Raw genomic sequence first — 25184 nt, 5'->3', positions numbered from 1 at the left:
TCAATTCTCAGCACCTTGTACGGTCCCCTAAGCACTTCCAGGAATAATTCATGAGCATAGCTGAATGTGGTCTCAAAGCCCATTAACCAAATAAAGTAGAATTGTGTTTTTTTTTAAAAAAATCAGTAAGTGGGGCCAACGTGAAAGGACAGTGAGTAGATCACTTGCCTTACATTTAGCTGACCCAGGTTCAGTCCTCAGCATCCCCTATGGTTTTCCTAGCATCACCAGGAGTAATTTCTGAAACTTCAGAGCCAGCAGTAAACCCTGATCATTGCTGGGAGTGGTCCAATGCATCTCCCCCTTAAATTTTTTTTTTTTAAAAAATCAGTAGGAATTAATTAATAAACATTATTTTTATAACTGCTGGAAAAATATCAGTATTTTACATTGCTTACTGAAAAGAATATATGACATAGGGCTGGAGAGATGGTGCAGTAAATAGGGTGCTTACCTTGCACATGGCTGATTGGGAGTCTATTCCTAGCCCCGAGCCTTAAGTTCAGATCCTTAAGTTCAGAGCCAGGAGTAAATACAGCTAGCTGTTTGTTGCCCAAACAACCCCCACAAAGAATGTCTAAGATAATAAATGGTTAATAAGATTGTTAAAAATACATGAAAGTTGTTTAATACTTTTATGAAAAAAGGAAGAAAAAAGAAGCTCTTTTATTTCATACCCTTAAAAAAAACATAAGAACAGAGGGGAAAGAAGAATTAATCTTTTTTAAAAAATTCTATAAATATGACTATGTTTTGAAGGCAAGATAAGTGGAACTTATTATCATTGACTTTACTGCTTTAATTTTTGTGAATTTTGGTAATGAGTTTTCAAGTTGTTTAACAGCTAACTGTTGACATAGTGTCTTGAGTAATTTGTGACTGAGAACTGAGTTATGTGATCATTTCCATTAAAAATTTAAAATTAAAACTATGAAATTGACCTTGAAAAGATTTTGTAACACATTTTAATAATAAGAGCTTTATCTAGGATGGTTTAATATAAAAATATGCAGGTAATATTGAACATGTATTTTCCCATGTATATGCTAGAGTTGTGTGGTATATAAAGAAAAAGAAAAATATACAAAAATCCTTATAGTAGACTTAGATATAAAACACATGAATGCAATGGAAAGGTTCAACTTTATCATGTGCAGTAAAATATTTTAGGTCCCAGAATTTTGTTTGGAGGACATACCCAGCAGTATTCAGGGTTAATCCCTCTTGGCTTGCCTAGGGATCACTTCTGGTGGAGCATAGAAGAGTATGTGGGTGCCAAGGATTGAACCCTGATCAACCTGCTATATTACCTCTCCAACCCCTCATATTCCAGAAATTTTGTAGGATTTTGAGCCAATGTCTACAATGATGAATGCTAACTTATCTTATAGTAGGGTCAAGTATTTGTTACCAGAAAACTTCAGATCAAAATTTCTTTTTAAAGAGAATTAAAAAATTCAGTGTGACCAAATGGAATTATATTAGTTATCATAGGAAAAATGTATGGTTGGATTTACTTACATTAAAAAATAATTTGGGGAGTTGGAGCAGTAGCACAGCAGGTACGGCATTTGCCTTGTATGCGGCCGACCCAGGTTCAATTCCCAGCATCCCATATGGTCCCCTGAACACTGCCAGGAGTAATTCCTGAGTGCAGAGCCAGGAGTAACCCCTGTGCATTGCCAGGTGTGACCCAAAAAGCAAAAAAAAAAAAAAAAAAAAAAATTGGTATTGATTTTTTTACTTATATATAATAGTTTATACTTTTAGAAATATATCCTAATGACACTATCAGTGGTTGAACTTATAACTTCTTATAAAATTAAATATAAACTATTTTATTCATGATGTATAAATATTTTTCTTTCTACCTAGGTTTCAAAACCTAGTTAATAACCATGCCGGAATATAAATCAGAGTCTTCCTGTTCTTCCATTGTAGATGAGAAAGCAAAAAAAGGTAAATTTAACTTAATATAATTAATTAATATAATTCAAGTGTCTTATAGAATAAAGTGATTGGAAGAGAGTCTTCTCCAGAATCAGGGTCACAAAACTTTCTGGGAACAGAAATATAAAGTAGACAACTAAGTGAATTGTTTAAGTAAAAATTGCAGTATAGATTTTAATCAACTTCTTTCGTTATTACTACAATTTTTCGTATAGGCAGTATAGTAGGTAGTATAACATCAGTAGGCTGGAGTCAGCTTTTACTGTATTATGTGAGGCAATTATGTATTTGTCTTCTCACCTATATTCCCTTGGTTGCTTGAGATAAGTTAAGGTGATATTATTTACCTGACAAATAGTTATTAAATTTTTACCAGTATATTACAATTCTATTTTAAAAACTGTATGAGATTTTCTTGCATTACTTTGTAGTCTGAACCTCGATATCTTTTACTTTACATCATGGTTCTGCAGGATATGTAGCGGAGTTTAGCAAATTACAGCCGTGGGCCTAATCAGGAAAGCAGAATTTACATTTTTAAAGGGTTGTAAAAGCAAACAAACAAACAAAACGTTGGAGAGATAGTGCCTTTCACTTTCTCTACCCAGATGAGCCAGGACTGTGTGTTCCAATAGTGTGGGCACTCTCCTCCCGTGTTCTGTTTGGTGAGCCCCTTCCCCACCCCGCCTATTGCTGATGGACACGTGGAGGAGGGAACAGGGCTGCCAGGCTGGTTAGTGATAAGTTGTTGCTTATTCCACTCCAGGCTCACACTGCCACTCATTCCAGTCTCCTCCTGTTCCTCATGCTAGTCTCCCAGTGCTCTTCTCCCCAGTCTCCCACTGCCCCTCAAGCTAGTCTTCCCCTGTCTCATATTTCTAGCTCTCCCTCATCCCTTCTCACAGCCTTAGTTATAAAGAACAATCACCAAGGGTTGGGAGTAGCAATTATACTACAATTATCTCACATAGGTAAGATAACACAATCAACATATGAAAAACCCTTCCTTCTGGAGGAAGCTTCTTCTAAAACAAAGATCTCATCCTGTGATGAGATTCGCTCAAGGGCGGAATTTCATCCAAGGGCATATTTCTCCTTTCCTTAGTCCATACCCATTTAAGCAATATCTTAAATTTACTTCTTAATAATCTTTCTAGTCATTTCGTATGGACATAGTAAGAGATACATTAAGCTTATAAGATGGCTCTCCTGGGGACATCTTGCTATAGATCACAGACTACAGTCTTCAAACCAGATTAGTCCTTCCTAATCCCAGCAGGGTCCTTGTCCAGTCACTGCTCTTTGGGTCATAACAGAATTTGTCCAGGACCGTGCTCTTAATTTGTAAGTTTTATGACACTTGAACTGTCTTTTTTTAATACCAGCATAGTTTACAGCTTGCCCTGGGTCCATCCAAGTCCCTTCATCGGGACCCTCCTTTTGGGGTGCTAGGAACTAAGGGAAACTGAGGTTTAAATCGAGTTAATATGACAGATGCCCAGAAGTAAAATTATCCTGAGTTAATTAACTCTCAACAAGAGCATAGCATCAACTGTCTTCCTGTGTTTATTAAAAAAAGGACATTGCTCTGGGGGCTGGAGTGATAGCACAGTGGATAGGGCATTTCCCTTGCCCGGGCCGACCCGGGTTCGATTCCCAGCATCCCATATGGTCCCCTGAGCATTGCCAGGGGTAATTCCTGAGTGCAGAGCCAGGAGTGACCCCTGTGCATTGCCAGGTGTGATCCAAAAAGAAAAAAAAAAAAGGACATTGCTCTAAAGTAAACTGCAAAGGACATAAAGGAAAGAGAAAAGCAACATTTTACTTACAAAATCCAGAATCCTCTGAGGAACCTGACTTTACAAGTCACAAGGTCTGATTAGGGGAAATAAGTGATTAACAGATAGGTGAAGGAGTTCACAAAGAAGAAATTAAAGATGAATGCAGAAGAAATGGGAGTGCTTTGGGAGCATTTTGATGGGTGTTACTCAATAAACCTAAACTCCTTTCTCCTAGGAGAAGAAAGGATTGACCAATCTTACCAACGAGGAATAAGCCCTGAGTACTGCCTGGTATGACCCTCAAACCAAATCAAAACAACAACAAAATTACAAGATAGGAATATACAACAGAGACAACAAAACCTAAAACTTTCACTATCTGGTCCTTTATATTTTAAAAAAAAAGTTTGTGAACTCTTTTTGCCTTGAGTACATGAATTGAAATCTATAACCTTTGAATCAGTTTCTATTGTTGCACTGATCCTATGTAAAAGTGATATAAATATAGGTGTATATAGCACCAGGCATTCACTTTAGCCAATTTGTGTGACACTGGGTGAGGCTTTCAAGAGAACTAGCTCATTGATACATCTGCTGTTAGCCACAGGTCAATTAAATCTCATTATTGCTCTTGCTGAACTAGGCAGGACTCCTTCACAGAACTCAGTCTTTGGCTGGGAAAATTGGACTGACTCAACTCTATACTATCTTGTCTAATACTTTTTCAGCAGCCTAGATCTTCTTGCCGAGAAGAAAAACAGAAATTTGCAATGTGTCAGAGATCAAGGTTCAGAACCTTATAATTATTTCTGCTACATTTAATAAACCATAGCAAGTCACCAGCCCAGCCCAGCCTAGGATAGGGGATAGGGATTCAGACTTCACTTCTTGATGGTAAATGCCACAAAGTTACATTGCAAAGGAAGGTGAGCCTAGAAGGAAAAAAAATTATTTGGGGCTATTATTGGTATTAATGGATAGTTGGGTTACAGTGTTATTTAGTTATAAGAGAAGAGGTCATTTAGTAATTCTAAACATGAGTGAGATGTCTCAAAACAGATTTCATGTAGTATTAATTTTATGTTAGAAATTTATTACTCAGTGCCACATTTACTTTGAGAATATTATTTTGAAATATCTCAGAACACTTTCAAAACATACAGAATAACTGGCATTTAGTTCTTTATTCATTATGCCAGTACTAACTGAAAAATGTAATTATATTTTATAGAGTTGCACAGTGAAATTTAAGCAAAAATAATTATATTTCTAGAAATTGACTTAATCTCAAATGAGCAAAATGGAACAGGTTATGCACTTAAAATAACTTTCCCAAAGACACAATTCGGTACGAGATATGATAATCAAATCATACTTGTGCATATGTCACATTTAAATGCTTGAAGAAAACTATCAAACATTTTCGGATTAATTATAGTTTTAATTAAAATCAAGTTTGTTCCAAGAATTTGAAAGAGCTTAGCTGCTAACATTCCTGTGAATTCACTGACAAAGTCTATATATTTTGTATTGGGAAAGAAAGTGACCAGTTTTCACTGTTTTGTAAGCAAAAGCTTTGATGCATGGTATATCAAGAGAAATTTTATTATATGGAACTTGAGATATAACCTGCTTATAGTCTATGCAATGCAGTTATAAATAATGTGTAAAACCACAGATTGTATTATTTAGTGAGGTGTAGTGTGCTGTGATATAGAATTTTTTTTCTTTAAATTTTTTATTTAAAGCTACAACTTTCCCTTGACATAATAAAGATAAGAAGGATCGGGTTGTCAAAAGACTCAAGCAGAGTCATATAACATAACTCATGATGCAATTTAACTAAGATTTTAAGACTGTGAATAATTCTCAAGTACAGATGAAACAAAAAATGAAAAGGTCTGGTACCAACAAAACTGCTGTTGGGTCCTTTTGTGTTTCATTTCATAGTTTTGATCCAGATGAACAGAAAAAGGGAAATGTCTGATTTATTCAGAAGTTAGCCCTCTTATTCATAAAGTATCTTTTTTATTAAGATAACTTAATAGTTAACATGATACCATAGGGTTTGTTTGTGATTGCAATTCTTAATCAGAAGTATCCCTACACCTATATTTCAATTTTAGTTAGAAGATTTAATAAAATATCCTTAAGGTACTTAATTAAATAATATTATTTAACTCACATTATAATCAACTTAGTCTTGTTGCCTAAATTCTCAAATATTTTGAAACATATTTTTAGAGTTAAAATTTTCCCTAAATCAAATATAAGCATGTTGGAAATATGAAAAGTACCATATATGTAATAGTAAAACACTACTGTTTCATTATATTTTGCTTTTATTTCACATGCCTGTATTTATATAGGTACATTAGAATTTTTAAGTTGTATCATAACTTTGCCTGTGTTCTGATAAATATAATAATTATATTTTTATTGAATAATGAGTTTATTTTTAATAATTTGGTAACTATCATTCACATAACATGTTGTTATAACAATACCATGTTTAACATTTTAAAGTTGAATTCTCTTTTATGCGCCAGAAGTGTCGCATTTTAAAAGTGTATTTAGTATGGTCACATGATTGTACAATATCACCATTAGTTAAGGCTATCCTACAGCACTTTATAATCTCTCCAAAAAAGCCCTATAGCATTAGCAGCTGCTAGCATTCCCTTGTCACTCGGTTCCTGGCAACCACAAATCTACTTCCCTTACAGGAGCCTCGGGGTCTGGGTAGGCATGGCGGTACTTGAGGAAGATGGACAGCATTGCCATCTTAGAGCATGCACACAGCATGCTGGTGAAGTTCATAGTAAAGCTGATTGTGAGCTTTATCGCGTAACCCAGTATCCTGCCCAATGGGGAGAGGGCTGATGTCTCTGGTCAGCTCCTGGGAGCTCCAAGTTGCAGTGCAAAACGGGAGTAAGCAGAGCTCATCATCTCAGGTATGTGTGAGACACACTTGGAGATCTGTCTCAAGGAGAAGGAGGAAGTGCACAGCTCCTTCTGTTCTGGCACCTGGAACTCTCTGCAGAGAGCAGGAAATGTCCTGGCTGTGACTCAGATCCCTGAGCAAATACACCCACTGTACAGGAATGTGGAACTCTTCCTAGATGGTCTGACTAGGACACCAACTTAAGCAAGGTATTGGGAATTGACATTGTTCAAGGACTTGAATTTTGCTTTATTCTTGAAGGTGGGCTGGGAATATTCAGCAGTGTTCAGGGCTAGCTCCTGGTGCAGTGCTCTGGGATTGCTTCCTGGGAAGAATTGCGCTACAGACAGCCATCTGCAAGCAAACTCCTAACCCCCTGCATTCTCCAATCCAAGGGCTTGCACATCTGAAACGCATCTAGAGCTCAAGCAAACACTCACAACCTGGTTCACTAGACCCAATGCTTTGGGAATAGGGACTGCAGTTCGCTGAGATCAACAGGGCATGGAGAATTTCACAGAGAAATCAGAGTACCTGAGTCAACTTCTGTCTAGACTGTGACAGAAGAAGGCACGGGGCATGCGCTCCCAAATTCTCAAGGTGAAGCTGCCCACTCACTCATCCACATCCTGTGCAGAGATGGCCATCCCCGAGAGAGATGAGTAGCACCCCAGATCCTGAAATCCACCTAACATAGGGAAGTCTACTATCCGGAACAAGCAGAGGGCAGTCCTGTGGCATCACAAGCTGGAAGAAAGTCTGTATCGTGAACCAGTTCCCATGTTAGTCAGGAAGGCCGACCTGACTTGCCACTGACAGGAGTTCCCACGGGTCAGCCAGGTCTTTCCCAGTGTGCTTATGCGTCAACACTAGCAGACACCTAGACTAAGTGCACGTGACCCAGTAAAAACAGAGCTCAGCCCTATTCTACTTATTCAACAATTGGTTGGCAGCCTTCCCAGTAGCCTTTCCGAGGAGGACTCAGCTCAGCCCCCACATCTGGCAGAAGGTAGATCAGAACAATATACTTTTAAATCTACTTCAGGATACGTCAAAAATCTCCCGATACTGACACTCTAATAGTTTTCTGGACACCTGGCGACATGAACACTTTGATGCTATTTCTTTTGATATAATCTTCAAGACTTTGGGAATTATTCCCATAACAGGGATTTGGCATATGGAGCAAAGGATGTAGAATAGTATGTCATTTTGGATTTTTCCTTCTAAATTAATTTGTAGAATAATTGGTATTGTATATATCCCCTTTAAACTATAGTTTCATAAAATTATATGGCTTGCTGATATTGTATAAATATTCTACATGCTGATTATCATCCAGTGAATTATCCAGTATGTTTTATTTGTTTTAAATTATTTATATTTAATTTACTTAGCCACTGTGAATTGCAAAGTTATTCAGAGTGGGTTTCAGGCATACAATGTTTCCATACAAATTCCTTCATCAGTGTCCTCTTTCCTCCATAAGTGCTACCTACCTCCCTTGCCATACATGTTTGCCTCCCATCCACCAGTCTGCCTTCTATGCGAGGCACTTTAAAAAACAAAATAAAACTCAGTACTGTGGTTTATAGTATAGTTTCTCATAGGGTTACATTGACACATTACTACTTCTGCCTCCTGGTTAACTGCTTTCCTCCAACATAATTCTAGCCATTCCCTGTTCTACCTACAAACTTCCCAAGTGATATGCTTCCTATCAAATGCCAATTCTCATGGGTTTTGTTAGCACCACCTCTGGGCATTCCCCCCATCCCCCTCCACACAATTATGTTTCTTCATATCCCACATATGAGACATCGTTCTGTGTTGGCTTCTCTCACTCTAACTTCACTCAGTACAATACTCTCCAGATCCATCCTTGTAGCAGAAAATTCTGTGATTTTATATTTTTTTTAATGTCTGAGAAATATTGCACTGTGTATATGTACCATAGTTGCTTTATACAGGACAAACTCTCAGATCAATGTAATAGAATTGAAAACACAGAAATGTATCCTTGGATATAAGGAGAGATAATCTTATTAGAGATAAGGGGAAATTATTTGACAAAGGCGCAAAAAATTATGAGGTGAAACAAGGAAAGCCTCTTCAACAATGGTATTGGGAAAACTGTTGGGTCAACCTCACGCAAAACAATAAGCTCAGACCCCTTTCTAACATCATGCACAAGTCAAATAAAGATGGATTAAAGACCTTGATATCAGCCTGAATCCATAAGTTACACTGAAAAAAAACATACGTAGAACTTCATGATATAAAAGCTATATATGCATCTATGCATCTTTAGGAAGTCAATGCTATCAGCTAAAGAATGGAAACAAAGATAAACAAAGTAAAAAGTTTCTGCACCTCAAAGGAAGTGATGACCAAAATTCAAAGACAATTTACAGAATAAGAGAAATTATTAGTCTATCCCTCATCTGACAAAGAGTTAATATCCAAGAAATATAAAGTACTGATAGAACTATACCAAAAAAAGTGGGGGAGGGCAAAGAGAAACTTCCTCAAAGATCTATAAATGACCAAAAGGCATGTGAAAAAAATATTTTTCATCATTAATCATCCCTGCATCACCAATTAGGGAAATACAAATCAAAACAACAATGAGATATGGCCTTACCTCACAGAAACTGGCAAACACCAAAAAGAATAAAAACAACCAGTGTTGGCATGGATGTGGAGGTTTGGGGGGGGGGGGGACCTTCACTAATGGTGGAACATCGACTGGTCCAGTCTTTCTGAAAAACAGTATGGACTTTCCTCAGGAAACAAGGGACTGAGCTTCCTTTTGACCCAGCAGTTCGACTTCTTGGAATATAAGCTAAGTAGAAAAGACATTTGCACCCCTATGTTCCTTACAGTATCACTTGTATCACTTATCATCCCATTGTTCATTGATTTGCTTGAGCCGGGGCCAGTAACATCTCCATTCGTCCCTGTTGTGTGCTAGTCTAGATCAATGGCGTCTGCTTGCTCCAGGAACATGAAGAGCCTCAAACTGTTCATTTAGGGTCTTGACAAAAAAATCTGACCATCTTGTAGGCCACACGTTATTTTGACGTCCCATGGAATCCAGTCAGTAACAGCTCTAGTCCAGCGGTCATCTCTAAATCGCATTATGTGTCCACCCCATCTGATTTTCGACATTTTGGCAAATTGAGACAGTGTCCCTGATTCTCGATCATTGATGGAGGTCGGAACTCTGGATTCCTTCTCTCACTTGAGTGAAACATGATATTCCAAAAATAGCACTTTTTATTCCTTTTTGAGAGACCCGAATAGCATTCTTATACTGTTTTCATAGGGCCCAGGTCTCTGAGGCATATGTTAGTGCAGGAAGAACGGTGGAGTCTAAAAGCTGTGCCTAAAGCCAGAGGTTCTTTGTCCTCTTAAAAACTTCTTTGATGCTCTTAAAGGTGTTCCACGCTGCTCTCTTCCTCCTGCGCAGCTCAGGTGCCAGGTCATTCATCATGTTGAATTCTCAGCCTAGGTACATATAACTGCTGCATTCAGAGATGTTTGTTCCATTACAAGCAAATGGAATGTCAGGAACTAGTCCATTTCTCATGAACATTGTCTTCGTGAGATTTAGCTGAAGTCTGACCTATCAACACTCATGGTCAAAGTTGGCCAGCATTTGTGCCGCATGGCTAATGTTTGGTGTTATTAGAATATTGTCATCAGTGAAACAGAGGTGGTGTAGTTACTGACTGTCTATCTTCACTCCCATTCTTTCCCATTCCAGTCATCACATGACATTCTCGAAGGTGGAACTGAAGAGTTTTGGTGAAATGGTATCACCCTGCTGAAACCCCTCTCTTTACATTGATGTCACTTCCTTGTAGAATGGTGAGATCCTGGTGGTGAATTCGTAATACAGCTCATGGAGGATCCTGTTGTACTGAGTTTGAACGCCCTGTTTGGCTAGGGCTTCCATGACCGCTTCAGTCTCAACAGAATCAAAGGCCTTCTTTAAATTGATGAATATTAGACAGAGCGGCATTTTGAACTCTCACGAAACCTCAATGAGCTTGGTCACCGTGTGGATAGGTCAGTCATGCTGAGTCCCTGCTTGCTCGCATGGTTGTCCTTCGTCTAGTGTTCTGCCAATCCTTTTCAGGATGACTCGAGTGAATAATTTGTAGATGACGGACAATAGGCAGATCAGGCGATAGTTGCTGATGTCGTGGATGTCTCCCTTCCTGGTGGTGAATCCACAATACAGCTCACGGAGGATTTTGATATACTGAGTTTGAACACCCTGTTTGGCTAGGGCTTCGATGACCACTTCAGTCTCAACAAAATCTAAGGCCTTCTTTAAGTTGATGAACGTTAGACAGAGCGGCATCTTGAACTCTTGAGAAACTTCAATGAGTTTTGTCACTGTGTGGATATGGTCTATCGTGCTGAATCCCCTTCGGGACCCGGCTTGCTCAAATGGTTGTCCTTTGTCTAGTGTTCTGCCTATTCTATTCAGGATGACAGGAGTGAATAACTTGTAGACGACATACAGCAGGCAGATTGGGCGATAGTTGCCGATGTCGTGAATGTCTCCCTTCTTGTACAACAGATAGTTCCTGCTGGTTATCCACTGAGATGGAACTTTACATTCAGACAGGTAGCGTGTGAAGAGTCGAGCCAGTGTATTGATGAGTACTGGCGGAAGATTCTTCAGGTGTTCAGGTGTGACCTTGTCTGGACAGGTGTTGTAGGCTTCTTTACTGACGAAATGATTTCAAAAGGGAGAACACTGGGAGCCATATATCCATCCTGTGGAATTTGGTATGTGGACAGATGGACGTGGCTATCAAAGAGATCTGAGTGGAAGTCATGGATAACCTTTTCCTTTGCTCTTCTGGAAGATGTGATAGATTCATCAGGACATCAGAGGGCAGTCATCTTGGTCTTATAGTTGGTGAAAGACAGGGGGGGTGTTGCAAAACTTTTTCCAGCTTCTGCTGCATAGGCCAACACTGCTGCTCTTCTCTATTTGAGGTTTTCCTTATTGCTTCTCTGCACAGCGTTGTGAGCTCGGACATTAGCATGTGATTGCCTGAGGCTTGTGCCAGACCACGTTGGCAAAAGAGCTTAAGAGTTTCCAAAGACATGCAAATTTTTGTGGCTTTTTCTCTCTCTCTGCATTCTTCACACAATCATGGAGGTGCTGAACCAGTTGATTGCATTCCTCTTTGATGTTGCCAATGATGGCATCTTCCCATATTGCTGCAATAGTACCAAAGAGCTCCCAATTGGTGGTCATACTGGGAGTTGTCTTCTTAAACTTTGCAGCCCTTTCTCTCTGCTCTGTTAAGTAGAATTTTGCATGAAGAAAATGGTGGTCTGATCCCATTTGAAGTTTTGGGATAACAGCAACATCGGTAAGCAAAACCCTTGATGATGTGGTCAATTTCATTCTGGAACTGTCCACTGGGAAACTCCCATGTCCAACATTTAGATTTGGCCTTCTGGAACTGCATGTTACCATGGATGGTCTTGGTCAACATGTTCCTTACAGTACTATCTACAATAACCCAAATCTGGAAACAACCCAATTGTCCAATATGACTTTTTATGTGGACACATTCTTTTGTTTCTCTGGGTATACATTTAGGAATGGAATTGCTAGGTCATTAGGTAGCTTGATGTTTAACTTTCTGAGTAACTGCCTATTTTTTTTCCAAATGCAGCTGTGATATTGTACATTTCAAAATGCAAATATGAAGATTCTAGCTTTTCCAAACACTGACCAACATTTGTTATGTTTTCATACTTTATTTTTTAAAGCTTTGTTGCAGCCATTTTACCGAAAGTGAATTGTCATCTGACTGTAATTTTGACTTTCATTTTCCTTTGACTGTGCTATTGGCCATTTGTGCATTTTTTTTAGATGCATGTCTTTTTGAATTTTTTACACTAGTAAATCAGGTTAAGTGTTTTTTTTATTGACATCTATAGTCATAGGGATGTTGAATGATAAGAATTCTTTACATTTTGGAAACTACAACTTTACAGATACATAATTTACATGGTAGGGGTTGAATTTTCCCTATCTGATAATACTTTCTCAAAAAGAATTTTGATTATGATAAAATCAACTGATCTAATTCTAAAAATTGATACTGATGATCCAATACAAGAAATACTTATACCTCTCTTTTCTTTTAAGGTTTTGTAGTTTAAGTCATATCATTTTACTCTTAAGTTCATTGTTAGTTATTGTTTGACATAGGAGTCAAAAATTTATTATTTTATATGTCTTTCAAGTTGTCTTAGTATGAGCTGTTAAAAAATATTACTTATTTTGATAATCTAAATTATAGTTCTTGACTTTACATGTCCATACGTAATCCTAGCAACACTAACTTTATTATTTTAGGCTTGTGGAAATTCTTTGACTATTTGGTAATATTCACCAATGAAGGCATTCTATCAAGGACTTTTGTTTATAGCACCTTTTTGCTGTTTATTGTTGTTGTTGTTTATTTATTTGTGCACCAACACCCTGTGGTGCTTATAGATTACACTTGACTCTGTGCTCAGGAAACACTCCTGGTAGGCTCGGAGGACCATATGACATGCCAGGGATCAAATCTGCATGCAAGGCAAGCATCCTACCTGCTATACTCTGGCCCATAGTTATAGCAGCATTAAAAGCTGCTAAACTTATTCATGCTTAGGTTTTCTACTTTTTTCCTTGACTCAATTTTGATTTTTGACTCAAGCTTTCATATAGGTTTTCTAATTTGTTAGCATACTATTATTTATACTATCCCAGGATTCTATTATAAACTGTTCTGTAAAGTAATTTGTATTTTCCCCTTTTCATTTTTGATTTTAGTATTTTGTGGTTGTCTCCCCTCCCTTCTTTCATATTCAGACTAAAGCTTTGTCATGTTTTAACGGTTTTTAAAGAACCACGTTTTTTATTGATTGATTTTTCTCTAATGGTTTCTCTTGGTTACATTTGCTTTATGTTTAAAAAAATTTACCTTCTTTTACTCATTTCTGGACTTGGTTTGCTCTCTATCTCTTTTTTTTTTATCATGAGAGGCTAGGTTATTTGAACTCTTTTTGTTTTGTTGTTGTTGTTTATTTTTGGTTAGTGGGAGTGGGGGTTGTTGATTCACACCTGAAGGTGCTCAGGACCTACTACGAATGTGTTCTGTGGCCTCCTTGCAGTGGCTGATGGACCATTTGTGGTATTTGTGGTGTGGGGGGCTTAAATGGGGGTGAGGGGAGATGGCTGCATGCAATAAGTTTCTTGTCTCCCAAAGTATCTCTCCTGCTGTGTGTATGTATACATATATATTGTTGTTGTTTATTTATTTATTTATTTATTGCTTTTTGGGTCACACTTGGTGATGTACAGGAGTTACTCCTGGCTTTGCACTCAGGAATTACTCCTGGCGGTGCTCAGGGGACTATATGGGATGCTAGGAATCGAATCCGGGTCGGCCATGTGCAAGGCAAACGCCCTACCTGCTGTGCTATCAATCCAGCCCCCTGTTGTTGTTTATTTTTAAGTAACATCCAGCAATACTCATGGGTTATTCTGGTCTCTGTGCTCAGGGATCACTCCTGGCAGTGCTGGGGTCTGGGGGAGCAGTGCATATAGGGTGCTTGGGATTGAACTTGGGTCAGCTTCATGGAAGGCAAAAGTTCTGTTACCTGCTGTCCTTTCTCTCCAGATCCTCTTTTTTCTTAAATGTAGTAATATATACAGCTGTATTCCCACCCTCACCCCCAGAGTATTGATTCCACTGAATTGAGTAAATTTGGGTATGTTTTGTTTCTTTAAAAATTAAAATTTAATTTAAACTACAATTTTCCCTGCGTTTTTTTTTTTTTTGCCCATTTTTTCATGTAGGGTGTATTTAGAATTTGTTTGTTCATCTGCAGGCAGACACTTACGCTGAGTACATGGCCAAGTTACTGTGAATAATGCTGAAGTGACAAGGGGTTACAGCAATCTCTTTGAAATAGTGGTTTCATTTCTTTGGGCTATAGCAAATGGGATAGCCAAATTATCTGGCAGTTTAATTTACTGCACTTGATCTTAGCCAAAAGGCCGAGAAGCGATGGCTGTTTAATTTAAAACGGTGATGAGTCCTCATGCTGTTTTCTATAGTAGTTGTACAGTTTACTTTTTCATTAGCAGTGTAAAGGATTTCCCTTGCCAATATTTATTTGTTGTCTTTTGATGTTATTCTGACATGTGTGATATCTAATTGTTAATTAAAATTTTCCTGATTAGTAACATTTAGTGTTTTTTTTCATGTACATTCTGACCATCTTTCTGTCTACATATATATTAGGAAAATGTTTACTCAGATTATTTTCCAATTTGTATTTGTTCTATGGATTTGTGTGAATTATGTGCTTATTTTCAACAGTAACCAGGTTGTATTTGACAGGTGATTTCCAAATATATTCTCTCATTCTTCAGGCTTTTAAATAAACTTTGCTGATAGTTTCTTTCGCTATACAGAAAATTTTTAGCTTGATGTAGTCCCAATTGTTAACTTTTGCTTTTGTTGTTTCTGCTTTGGAATCTTATCCAAAAGTTCTTTAAGAAGGTCAAAGGGTCAAAGAGCTTTTCTCCTTATGTTTTTTTCTATGAGTTTTATGGTTTTGGGTAACATATATCGTCTAAGTACTTAATCCATAATAAATTAATTTTTGTGAGTAGTATAATATAGGAATCCATTACATTCCTTTGTGTTTAAATACTCAGAATAAAGAAATAGTCTTTACTTCTTTCTCAAATATTATTAAACTGTGTAGACATGGATTATTCTGTTTTCTAATATATTCAGTTTCTATTTTTAATGCTAGTATTATCTTTTATTAATTCTCACATAGTTTGAAATAAAAAAATTCCTTTAGCTTTCTTTTTCTCAAGATTGTTTTGCCATTTTAGTATTTTTCTATAATTGTATAAATATTTTAAGATTATTTTTACTATTTATGTTAAAAATTCTATCACAATTATTTTAGGTATCAGCCAGTGAATGCTTAAACTATATATACTCTTCTGAATCAATGAAAATAGGATATGTGTCTATTTTTGTATTCTTTAATATTTCTTATTAATTTATCCTTCTTGGTGCACAGAATTTTTCCCTCCATATTTTAGCTTATGTTTAAGTATTTCATTATTTTAATGCTATTTACATGATATTTCTTTGACTGATATTACTATACCTCTTTATGACTCCTTTTTCTTTGTTGTTTGTTTGAATGATGTGTCTTTTTGTTGTCCATTCAAACTGATCTGTGGGTTTCTTTGAAGCTGTACTGATGCTCTTGTAATGGCACATAGCTGGGTCTTGGCTTCCCTTTTTATTTTCCCAAGCCAGTTATGTACATCTCACTTAGCCTACCTGTCTATAGATAGGGTAAAATTGAAGCAAGTCCTCTATGCCATGCTCCTAAAGGGTGGAGAAACTGATGACATCATAGTTCTTTATCTTTTCTAGTGAGGGGAACATTTTGGGCCAGTGTTACCACTTGACAATTGAGCAATATCAACCTAGCACAATGGATGATGCAAGAAAAATTAATCTGTCTGTCATACTTTCTGTGCAGTATATCTCGGGTGGCTGGAATAACAGCACAGTGGGTAGGGCGTTTGCCTTGCTCGAGGACGACCCGGGTTTGATTCCTCTGACCCTCTCAGAGATCCCGGCAAGCTACTGAGTATCCCACCCGCACAGCAGAGTCTGACAAGCTACCCATGGCATATTCAATATGCCAAAAACAGTAACAACAGTCTCACAATGGAGACATTACTGCTGCCCGCTCGAGCAAATCGATGAGCAATAGGATAACAGTGATACAATGACAGTGATTTCTTGGGTATTTTTCTTTTACTGTGCTGCTGAGTTTTCTCCAGTGAATTTCAAGCCCTCACAGAGCTAATTCTGTTGTCAATAGCTGTGTAATGTTTGATATGTGGCTGAATAAGGCTGGAAGTTGCATTCTCTTTGATTATCATCATGTGAGAGTTAAGGCAAAGATAACAGAGAGGACATATGAAGATATTACATTGAGGGTTTAGTTTAGTGTTTGTATTATAGTTGTTTTTGTTAAGGATAGGACTTTTATAATGTGATTTTGTGTATGATTTTGAAACTAACAGCTCACTTAATTTTTTTTTCTTCAAAAGATAATGCAGCATCACAAGCATTGGTCCCATATAAGGGCCCTCAGGAAGCTGTTGAGATTATTTATGAAAATAAAATGACAAACACTGAAGGTGAGACCTGATTATACTGATTATATATTATGAATGACTTATATATGCAATATATTTAATTATTGTTTTGTGACATCAGTATTATATATCACTAAGAAAGAAACCCTAAATATAATTAATGGTAATCACATTAATACCTGGACTTAGAATTCATTGCCTGCAAATAAATAATGACCATTTATTATTTTTGAACACTTTTTTAAAAATATCAGCTCATAAAAATATGAATCAATTAATGAAAGGCATTGGATTATACACATATAATTATGATACAGATACTTTAAGAAAAAGGTATTTATATGGATTGTATAATCTTATAGAGTAAAGAATAAAAAAACTACAGACCAGTTAATGAAACAACAGAAAATAATGGCTAATAGACCATTTCTCATTGAGGGACTGTCTGTCCCACTCGTGGGCTTCTGGGATATTTCAGGAGACAGCAGTGAAAATCACATAAGTGGGGTCCATGACATGAGACTACAGGGTTAACTGGTAGGATGGAAAGGCCACAGGAAGGAAACAAGATAGGAAGGGGTAACAGTTGAAATAAGGCTTAGAAACACCAGTACAGAGTAATAGCAGAGATGTCTCAAGGATAAATGCAGGATAAATGCTACTTTGGACAAGAAATATTTTCAGGGTTGTGAGTAATAATAGTTTGTAAGTCCTAATGATGAATGCCAGGTGTGTGAGACCCGGGGCTGAGACCTCCAAGCCTGCTTGGATCAGGACTGGACCTCCTCCACCCAGATTTCCCATTTCCTAGTAGCTAGGTGCCGTGTAATCCCATCAACAGCCAGCATCCAGAGACATAAAAGCAAGCTCCGGGAATCGAGTGGCCGCTTTGCAACTGCACAACATTTTATAACCTAGTTCTCCCTCTGGGAAAATCTGGCAAGCTACAGTGAGTTTCCTGCCCACATTAGAGAGCCTCGAAAAATCCCCATGGTGTATTAATATGCCAAAACCAATAATAAGCTGGGTCTCATTCTCCTGACCCTGGAAGAGCCTCCAATGCAGCATCGTTGGGAAGGATGAGTAGAGAGAGGCTTCTAAAATCTCAGGGCTAGGATGAATGGAGACATTACTGAGACCGCTTGAGAAATTCGAGGATCAACAAGATGATGATGATGATGATGAATGATGAATGAAGCAAGATTTTAATGCCCAAAATAATCAACCTGCAAACCTCGTTTAGCAATCTGTTTTTTTTAAGATGGGTAAAATTAAAAGAAATTTAGAAAGAAAACTTTTAATTCAAACCATGCATGTAATAGAATGAAACTAATAATAATTTAATTATAGTTGTCTCTTATGTAACTCATAATATCATATTTTTACAGACTTTTAGCAAAAGTTTTAAGTTCTTATGATTTCATTGTCCCTAATTTACCATATTAAAATATTAATTCTAGATCATAGAAAATTAGCATTTATATAATATATTTTAAAAGGAATATTAAAATGATAATATGTATATAAAGATTAAATGGTATATAAAGAATTAAATGGTATATGGTATATATAGGTATATATATTGACTCATTTATATTCACCCCCTTCTATACAGACTTACACACAAATTATTGTAGCACAACAAATATTTTGAGAGAGAATGGTAACATGCCCTTTCAAGATATTTAAGTAAGAGATCAATATGCAAAATTTACCAGCTAGTACTTTGGTCCTTTGACAATTACAAAGATGAAAGTATAATCTGCATACAAAAAAGAAAACAAATAAACTATCATATGCACAAAACAGTCGCAGCAGTATAAATTAAAAGTCTAATTAAAGGCAACTAAGATACATTAAAATATTGACGTTGATATCATGAGGAAATATTCAAATTTTATAAACAGGTGATATGTGAAACATACAAGGTTCCTGAAATATAATTTCAAGAATGTTTCTCTTTATTTTGTCACTAAAAATATATGAAGAACTGTCATAATGTAGTTTATATGTTTACATATAGCTCAAGTTCCAGCTCTCTCCCCTACCAGCTCTGTGGACTTGGACAAGTTATAGAAGACTTTAGTCCTCATCCAGTAAAGCTTGTAGCATTCTCTTGGGTCTGCACACAGTGGTCACTCCTGGTGATGCTTGGGGGACCATATACAGTGCTGGGGATTCAACCCTGGTCAGTGGATAGCAAAGCAAGCTTTGCCTCCCTAACATCTATCTAACTTTGTTAAGCCTTATTTTCCTCAATTATAAAATCAGGATAATTAGCTTATTCTATAAGATTGTTGTGATACTTAAAATAAGACACAAAGGTGCTTAGAATAATCTTATATTTGGTATATACAAAAATATTACTCAGAATATAAGCACATACATATTTATATATTCAAATAGATGGGGTGAACAAATTTTTATTCATAAATGAAAGTTTCACAATATTGTATTTTTGGAGGAAGACATTAATTCAATCAAAAGATATTTTAAAAACACTGTTTAAATGAAAATATTGTTCTGAAACATTACTCTGTGGGTTTGGTATTGAAACAGAAGACACAGTCTGGAGGCAACAGCATTCCTGGGTTACTCAAGGTCAACTGAAATGAATTCAGCTCATTGTTCTCATTGAGGTGCTGAGTCTGTTTTGTCTTGCATTTAAGATTAGTGAATCTGGCCCAACTGAGTCCTTACAGACACAGGACTGCAAGTAAGCATTTTGGTAGAGTTTCATGAACAAGGTTGCTGTACTCCTGCAACCTTCAGCCTATTTGGAACATGCCAGGATTAGAATCACCGAGGCACATCAGTCTGAGTGGGTTTTATGATGAGCACAACTTGAATGTTATAGTGCGAACATCAATCACTCTTCATGTAAGACTTTAATTTTCAAACATGAAAGTCAGAAAATGAGGTTATTCAGAGGGTGAAGGGGACCTACTTACTTTATTTATTTATTTTCAATAAGAGAACTACTGGGTTTAAAGAAGAATTTTCTCAATGCACCAACGGTTGGATGATATTTACCTTGGCAGTTGTGACTCTCTTTGAAGAGAGAATTAAAAAATATATTTCAGGGTAAATCCTGTTTGTTTGCTTGCTTGTTTGTTTGTTTTGGGGGGAGCTATTCCTGATTGTGTTCAAGATTTAGTCCTGATTTTTGACTCAGGGATCACTCCTGTTAGGGCTCAAGGGATCATATGTGGAGCTGGGGATCCAACTGCCTTACATGCCGTGCTAACTCTCCAGCTCCTCGGGGAAATTTTTAAGTGATTCAGGATCTACATAAAAATAAATGAGGTAACTGATTTTCTTTTTTCTTTTTTCTTTTTCTTTTTCTTCCAATGTTTGGTTTCTCATACTATGGGACATTATGATTTTACTTTGAGATTTTTATTCCTCCTATTTTGGTTCATCCTTTTTTGTAAAATTTTCAGTGATGTATGAGCCTTATTATTTTAGCTTTAAGATTGAAGCTTCAGTCTATATGTTTCTATTTTATCATTATGCTTTTTAAAGAAAGTTTAGGAGTGGGGCAATAGGCATAGTAAGGCAATTAGGTCACTTGCTTTGTACACTGCTGATCTGGTCAATCCCCTGCAGCCCTTATGGTCACCCCCAAGCCCTGACAGTGGTGCTTTCTTAGCCGAGCAGGAACTAAGATGTAAGCACCACCAGGTACGGTCCCAAAACAAGAGAAAAAATTTTGCAGTTTTAATATTAACAAAGCAGAATACTTTTGGCTATTCTAAATATGAAGGGTTTTTGCTCCACAGTAGCTAACTAGATTTATTTGCTTTATTTTTAGTGGCAAATAAAGACATTTACTTTGGCTATCCATGTCGACGTCGCAGCTGTGCATTAACAATCACCCCAGCGCCATGTGTCAACAAAATTATTTCACATATTGATGGTCTGGAGTTTAAAATACAGGAACATCTGAAACGAGTAAGTGACATTAAAATGTTAATGATTTTTTAACATTCTTATAGAGTATATGAAAGGTCTATTACTTAAAGAACACTGAAATAATTTTTATGCCACTAGGAAGACTGTAGATTCTTTTTTTAGTTGCATAATTTACTAATCTAGATATGTTTTTGATAGTATCTCTTCAGAAGGGTGAAATGATCTTATTAAATAAATGTTTCCCTCTACCTGTTTATTCTTTATCTGGAGGCAATCATGCTAAGTAGTAATTTTCGCAAGCCAACTTGACTAGTATGTTAAATAGTTTTTACATCATTTTTGGGAAACTTAACTGATTAGGTGATTAAATGAGTGAATTGGTGTATAAAAGGACATAATGCCTTCATTAATGAATTATTTTGTCCTAAAGAAGTACAAGTATGCCTGTTGAGAGAAAATATGATTCTCAGGGTCAGAGTGATAATACGGTGGGTAAGACATTTGCCTTACACAACAGGCTACCTCAGTTCTATCCCTGACATCCCATATGGTCTGCTGAGCCCCCCAGGAGTGATCTGAGAGGAGAGCCATGAATAAGCCCTGAGCACTGCTAAGTGTGACCCCCCAAAGCTCAAATGAAAAAAACAAAAAACAAAAGAAAATATAATTGTCTTTTTCTTTTTTACCCTTTTGAGATTGCCTTTTTTATTATTCTGAAAAAAGTTTATTTTTGAAATTACTGTAACTTTCAATTACATTCAAAAGATGTTAGGAGAAAACATCAAGTCTTTTAAGATTATCACTGTATCACTGTCATTCCGTTGCTCATCGGTTTGTTCAAGTGGGCACCAGTAACGTCTCCATTGTGAGGCTTGTTGTTACTGATTTTGGCATATTGAACATGCCACGTGGAGCTTGCCAGGCTCTGCCATGCCAGGGAGATACTCTCAGTAGCTTGCCAGGCTCCTGAGAGGGGCGCAGGAATTGAACCCGGGTCGGCTGCATGCAAGGCAAACACCCTACCAGCTGTGCTATTGCTCCTTTAAGATTATATTTCTGAGAAACTAATGCATAATTAAACTGTCGAAATAAGAGGGTGAGGGGTCCTAGAATGATAGTACAGTGGATAGGGCATTTGCCTTATGCACTTAAACAAAAACATTAGCAACAACAACAAAACAAGAGGATAGGTTTCCTGGAGAGCTGCGCCTCCTCCCGCTTTACCATTGTTACTGAATCATAAAGTTCTGTCTAGATAGCTGTCTTCCTCAAGGTGTGTGTGAAGGCTCGAGTGGTAGCTCAAAGGAATGCAGTGACATGCTTTGCATTTGCTAGTTTCCAAGTTCCACCCCAAGCACTGCATGCCCTCCACGAACATGGCTGGGTGTGGCCCTGGTAACCCCCGAAGTACTGCCTGGGTTGATCTATTTGCACTATCACTGGTAAGAATTGAGTAACAGCACTCTGCCGCCCTGAACCTTCAGATGCACGGGCTGGATGAGATTGCCCCAATCTCCGGAAGCTCCTCTGGCTTCCTGGGGTCAGCAAAGGCAAAAGGCTGAACTGGGGAATCAGAGAATCAGAACATGGGGAGCAAAACCACCACGGGATTGGCTGCCTCTCCTCCATTGCTCCCTTCATGGAATTAAATAGATCCGATATCTAACTGAGAAATAAAGGAGGAAAATATTGAGCCACAGGTATTCATAAATGGTGATGGTAAAGACTGATAATTGATAATTGACATTACTTTTTTGTTGGTTTTGTTACTGTTGTTTGCTAATTTTTCCAGGTGTCAGGGTCTGCTTATATTAAAGAGTTACACAGTAAATATGTATGTTAATATTCATAAAACATATGTATACATAACATATATTTAAACCAGGATTCTTTGTAAATAAGGGCTAATGTGTTTAACCAAAAAATCTGGCTGTTTCTATGTACCTGTTTAATATCTTAAACTATTTTGTTTTGTGACAATTTTTATTTTAATTTCCTTCAGCTTCCAGCCTTTTTACATGTGAAAATCTACTAGATATTAGGCTCTGTATCTCTCCAGAAACAAACTTCCATTCTTAGTTAACTTTCTGTCTTAGGGAGAATTCCAGTATGTTTAGACAATCCCTCTATTAACATAAAGCAACTTGCGACCATATATTTTGGATCCTTGGGGTAGAAAGTAAGTATACTTTCCCATCTCATGGCAGGCAACCCTTCAATTATTTATTCTCACATACTGGAAATTCCTCATGCATTCAGTTGAAAAGTATTTCATCTTCAATAAAATGATCTTCGCTTATCTTTTCTGAATTATAGTTTTTTGGATGTTTTCAGTGTCATAATCTGATTACTTCATATTTCTGATAGTTATATGTTTCATATTTCACTGATTTTATTGACAAATATTTTTGATGTATTGGTTTACATAATTTTTCTCCAAATTTTGATATAAGGGAATTGAAGAGAAGTAATCGTGAGTACCTAGTCTGGCAAATTTTCTGCGAAATCTATTACCTTATTACTAAATATTATTTGCAGTTTGGGGGTAGTTTATACTCTTTACTGCCAAAAGTACTGTGTAATTTATCTGTAAAACATATCTCTTAGGAACTTATCATCTAGAAGACCTAGAACACTAGAGAAGAATGTTGGTGGGTTTCTTCAGCAATGATGAGACCCACTATGAGGCCACCTGGTTATGCCGGAGAGACCAGGTGGTCCTGGGTTTTGACCTTAGAGTCCAGTGCACGGCAGTGATGAACCCCAGCCTTTTGAGATATCTTCCTCGATCCCTGGAAGACTTAGATGTGGGGTGTATGTGTGTGTGTTTGTATGTGTTTGTGTGTATGTGTTTATGTGTGTGTGTGAGAGAGAGAGAGGGAGAGAGGAGAGAGAGGAGAGAGAACAAGGGTGCAATGAGAAAAAGAGGGAGAGACAAGAAGAGAAAACTCACAAAAATATTGGTGAATTCACATATAGTTATTTGATACTGTTAAAATATTAAGATTCGTGGACTATGTATGTGTTCTGATTGTGTGGAGAGTTTCTCTGGAGTAGTAATAATGTTTGAAATGTTCTATATTAAAGGGTTAAGTTTTAGAAACGAATGATGAAAATAATTAAGTGGAAATAATAATAAAAAACATCAAAATAATTAGGGGAAGTATATCCCAATTTGGTGACAACAGAGAATATAATTTGACAAAACTAGAGTGGTGTATGTGAAGGATTTACAGTATCATCTGTGATTTTGACTGTCATTTTACTTTTCTACTGTTCTTGAGGATGTTTAAAATTTGTTTCTCACTGAGTTTTTTTTTTAATCTTATAGTTTGAAACTGCTTTGGAAGAATGGTAAGAATCTTCATGCATTGTTTATTGCCATTTTAATGTTCAAGTTGATGATTAATTTTCTGCACATAAGTTTTATTTCAAAGGAAAAATAAATTGAGGGCAGGATTTTTCATATGAGAATTTCAAAGAATGTAGCAGAATAAAGATCCTTAGGACTCTGAATAATCATAAAAATAACCATAAAGTTGGAAACAATTGTTAAGAATCAACTTTTGCAGAAAGTGCGGAGTCTAGTCTACAACTGGAGAGCTAGTTCAGCAGGCAGGCTGAAGCACATGCTTTACATGTCGCAGGTCTGGTTTCAATCACGGCACCATATGGTCCCCCAAGAACTGAGCACCATTACATGTTGTGCCAAAATTTTATATATATGTAGACAATAATGCATATCTATATATATATATGTATGAATCTCATAGAATTTTACAACAACGAAGAAAAAAATGGAAACGATTCTGCTGCTTTTCAGAGAAATCTGTTGCATTTAAGTTACCCACTTGCTGTTTCTCCAATTTGCAGATCAATGGTGGTGATGACTATATGTGCAGTCAGCACATGTAGTGTCAAAGGAGCAACGTGAATCTTATTCTCAGAGAAATGTGGTTTACTGTTTTGACCTGCATGGCAGCTTCTTTAAGGTTTGGCACAAAGACTTGTATTTGCCTGACTTGCAGCAGTTACAGAGCTGTGCCTTTTTTTGTCTGTGAATAGCAGCTAAAGAAACACATGTGCCATCACTGTCTGAAGTAATAGATAATAGTCAAGACAAGTAGCAGGAACCAAAATGCTGCTAAGAGGTTGAAAAGAAGCCTGGAGGAGCAAGGCTTTTCAATGTTCTTAGCTGTGCTGCAGAATTAAAACAAACACACAGGAACAATGCTGGACACATTGTCAGAAAAGACTTGAGAAGAACCTTTTTTTTTTTTTTTGCCTTTGGCTTACTTTTAGGATCTTCAAAGTCAAGTACTTAAGGCAGGGTAGCGCTGTAGCACTGTCATCC

The 25184-nt window shown here is 37.0% G+C and overlaps 1 protein-coding gene across 1 annotated transcript in view; it reads left to right on the top strand.

Annotated features, from left to right (window-relative positions):
- Positions 1-1874: 1874 nt before the first annotated feature.
- Positions 1875-25184, top strand: part of CCDC178 (coiled-coil domain containing 178) — a 418410-nt gene continuing 395100 nt past the window's right edge. The window contains exons 1-4 of the mRNA XM_055124824.1: positions 1875-1959; positions 16868-16957; positions 20730-20869; positions 24162-24184. Coding sequence (XP_054980799.1) covers positions 1899-1959; positions 16868-16957; positions 20730-20869; positions 24162-24184 — 314 coding nt within the window. The 5' untranslated portion in view covers positions 1875-1898. The remainder of the gene's footprint in view (positions 1960-16867; positions 16958-20729; positions 20870-24161; positions 24185-25184) is intronic.

Source organism: Sorex araneus, chromosome 2 (assembly GCF_027595985.1).
Source record: "Sorex araneus isolate mSorAra2 chromosome 2, mSorAra2.pri, whole genome shotgun sequence".
Classification (NCBI taxonomy): domain Eukaryota; kingdom Metazoa; phylum Chordata; class Mammalia; order Eulipotyphla; family Soricidae; genus Sorex; species Sorex araneus.
This window is presented reverse-complemented; position numbering and strand designations above follow the sequence as displayed.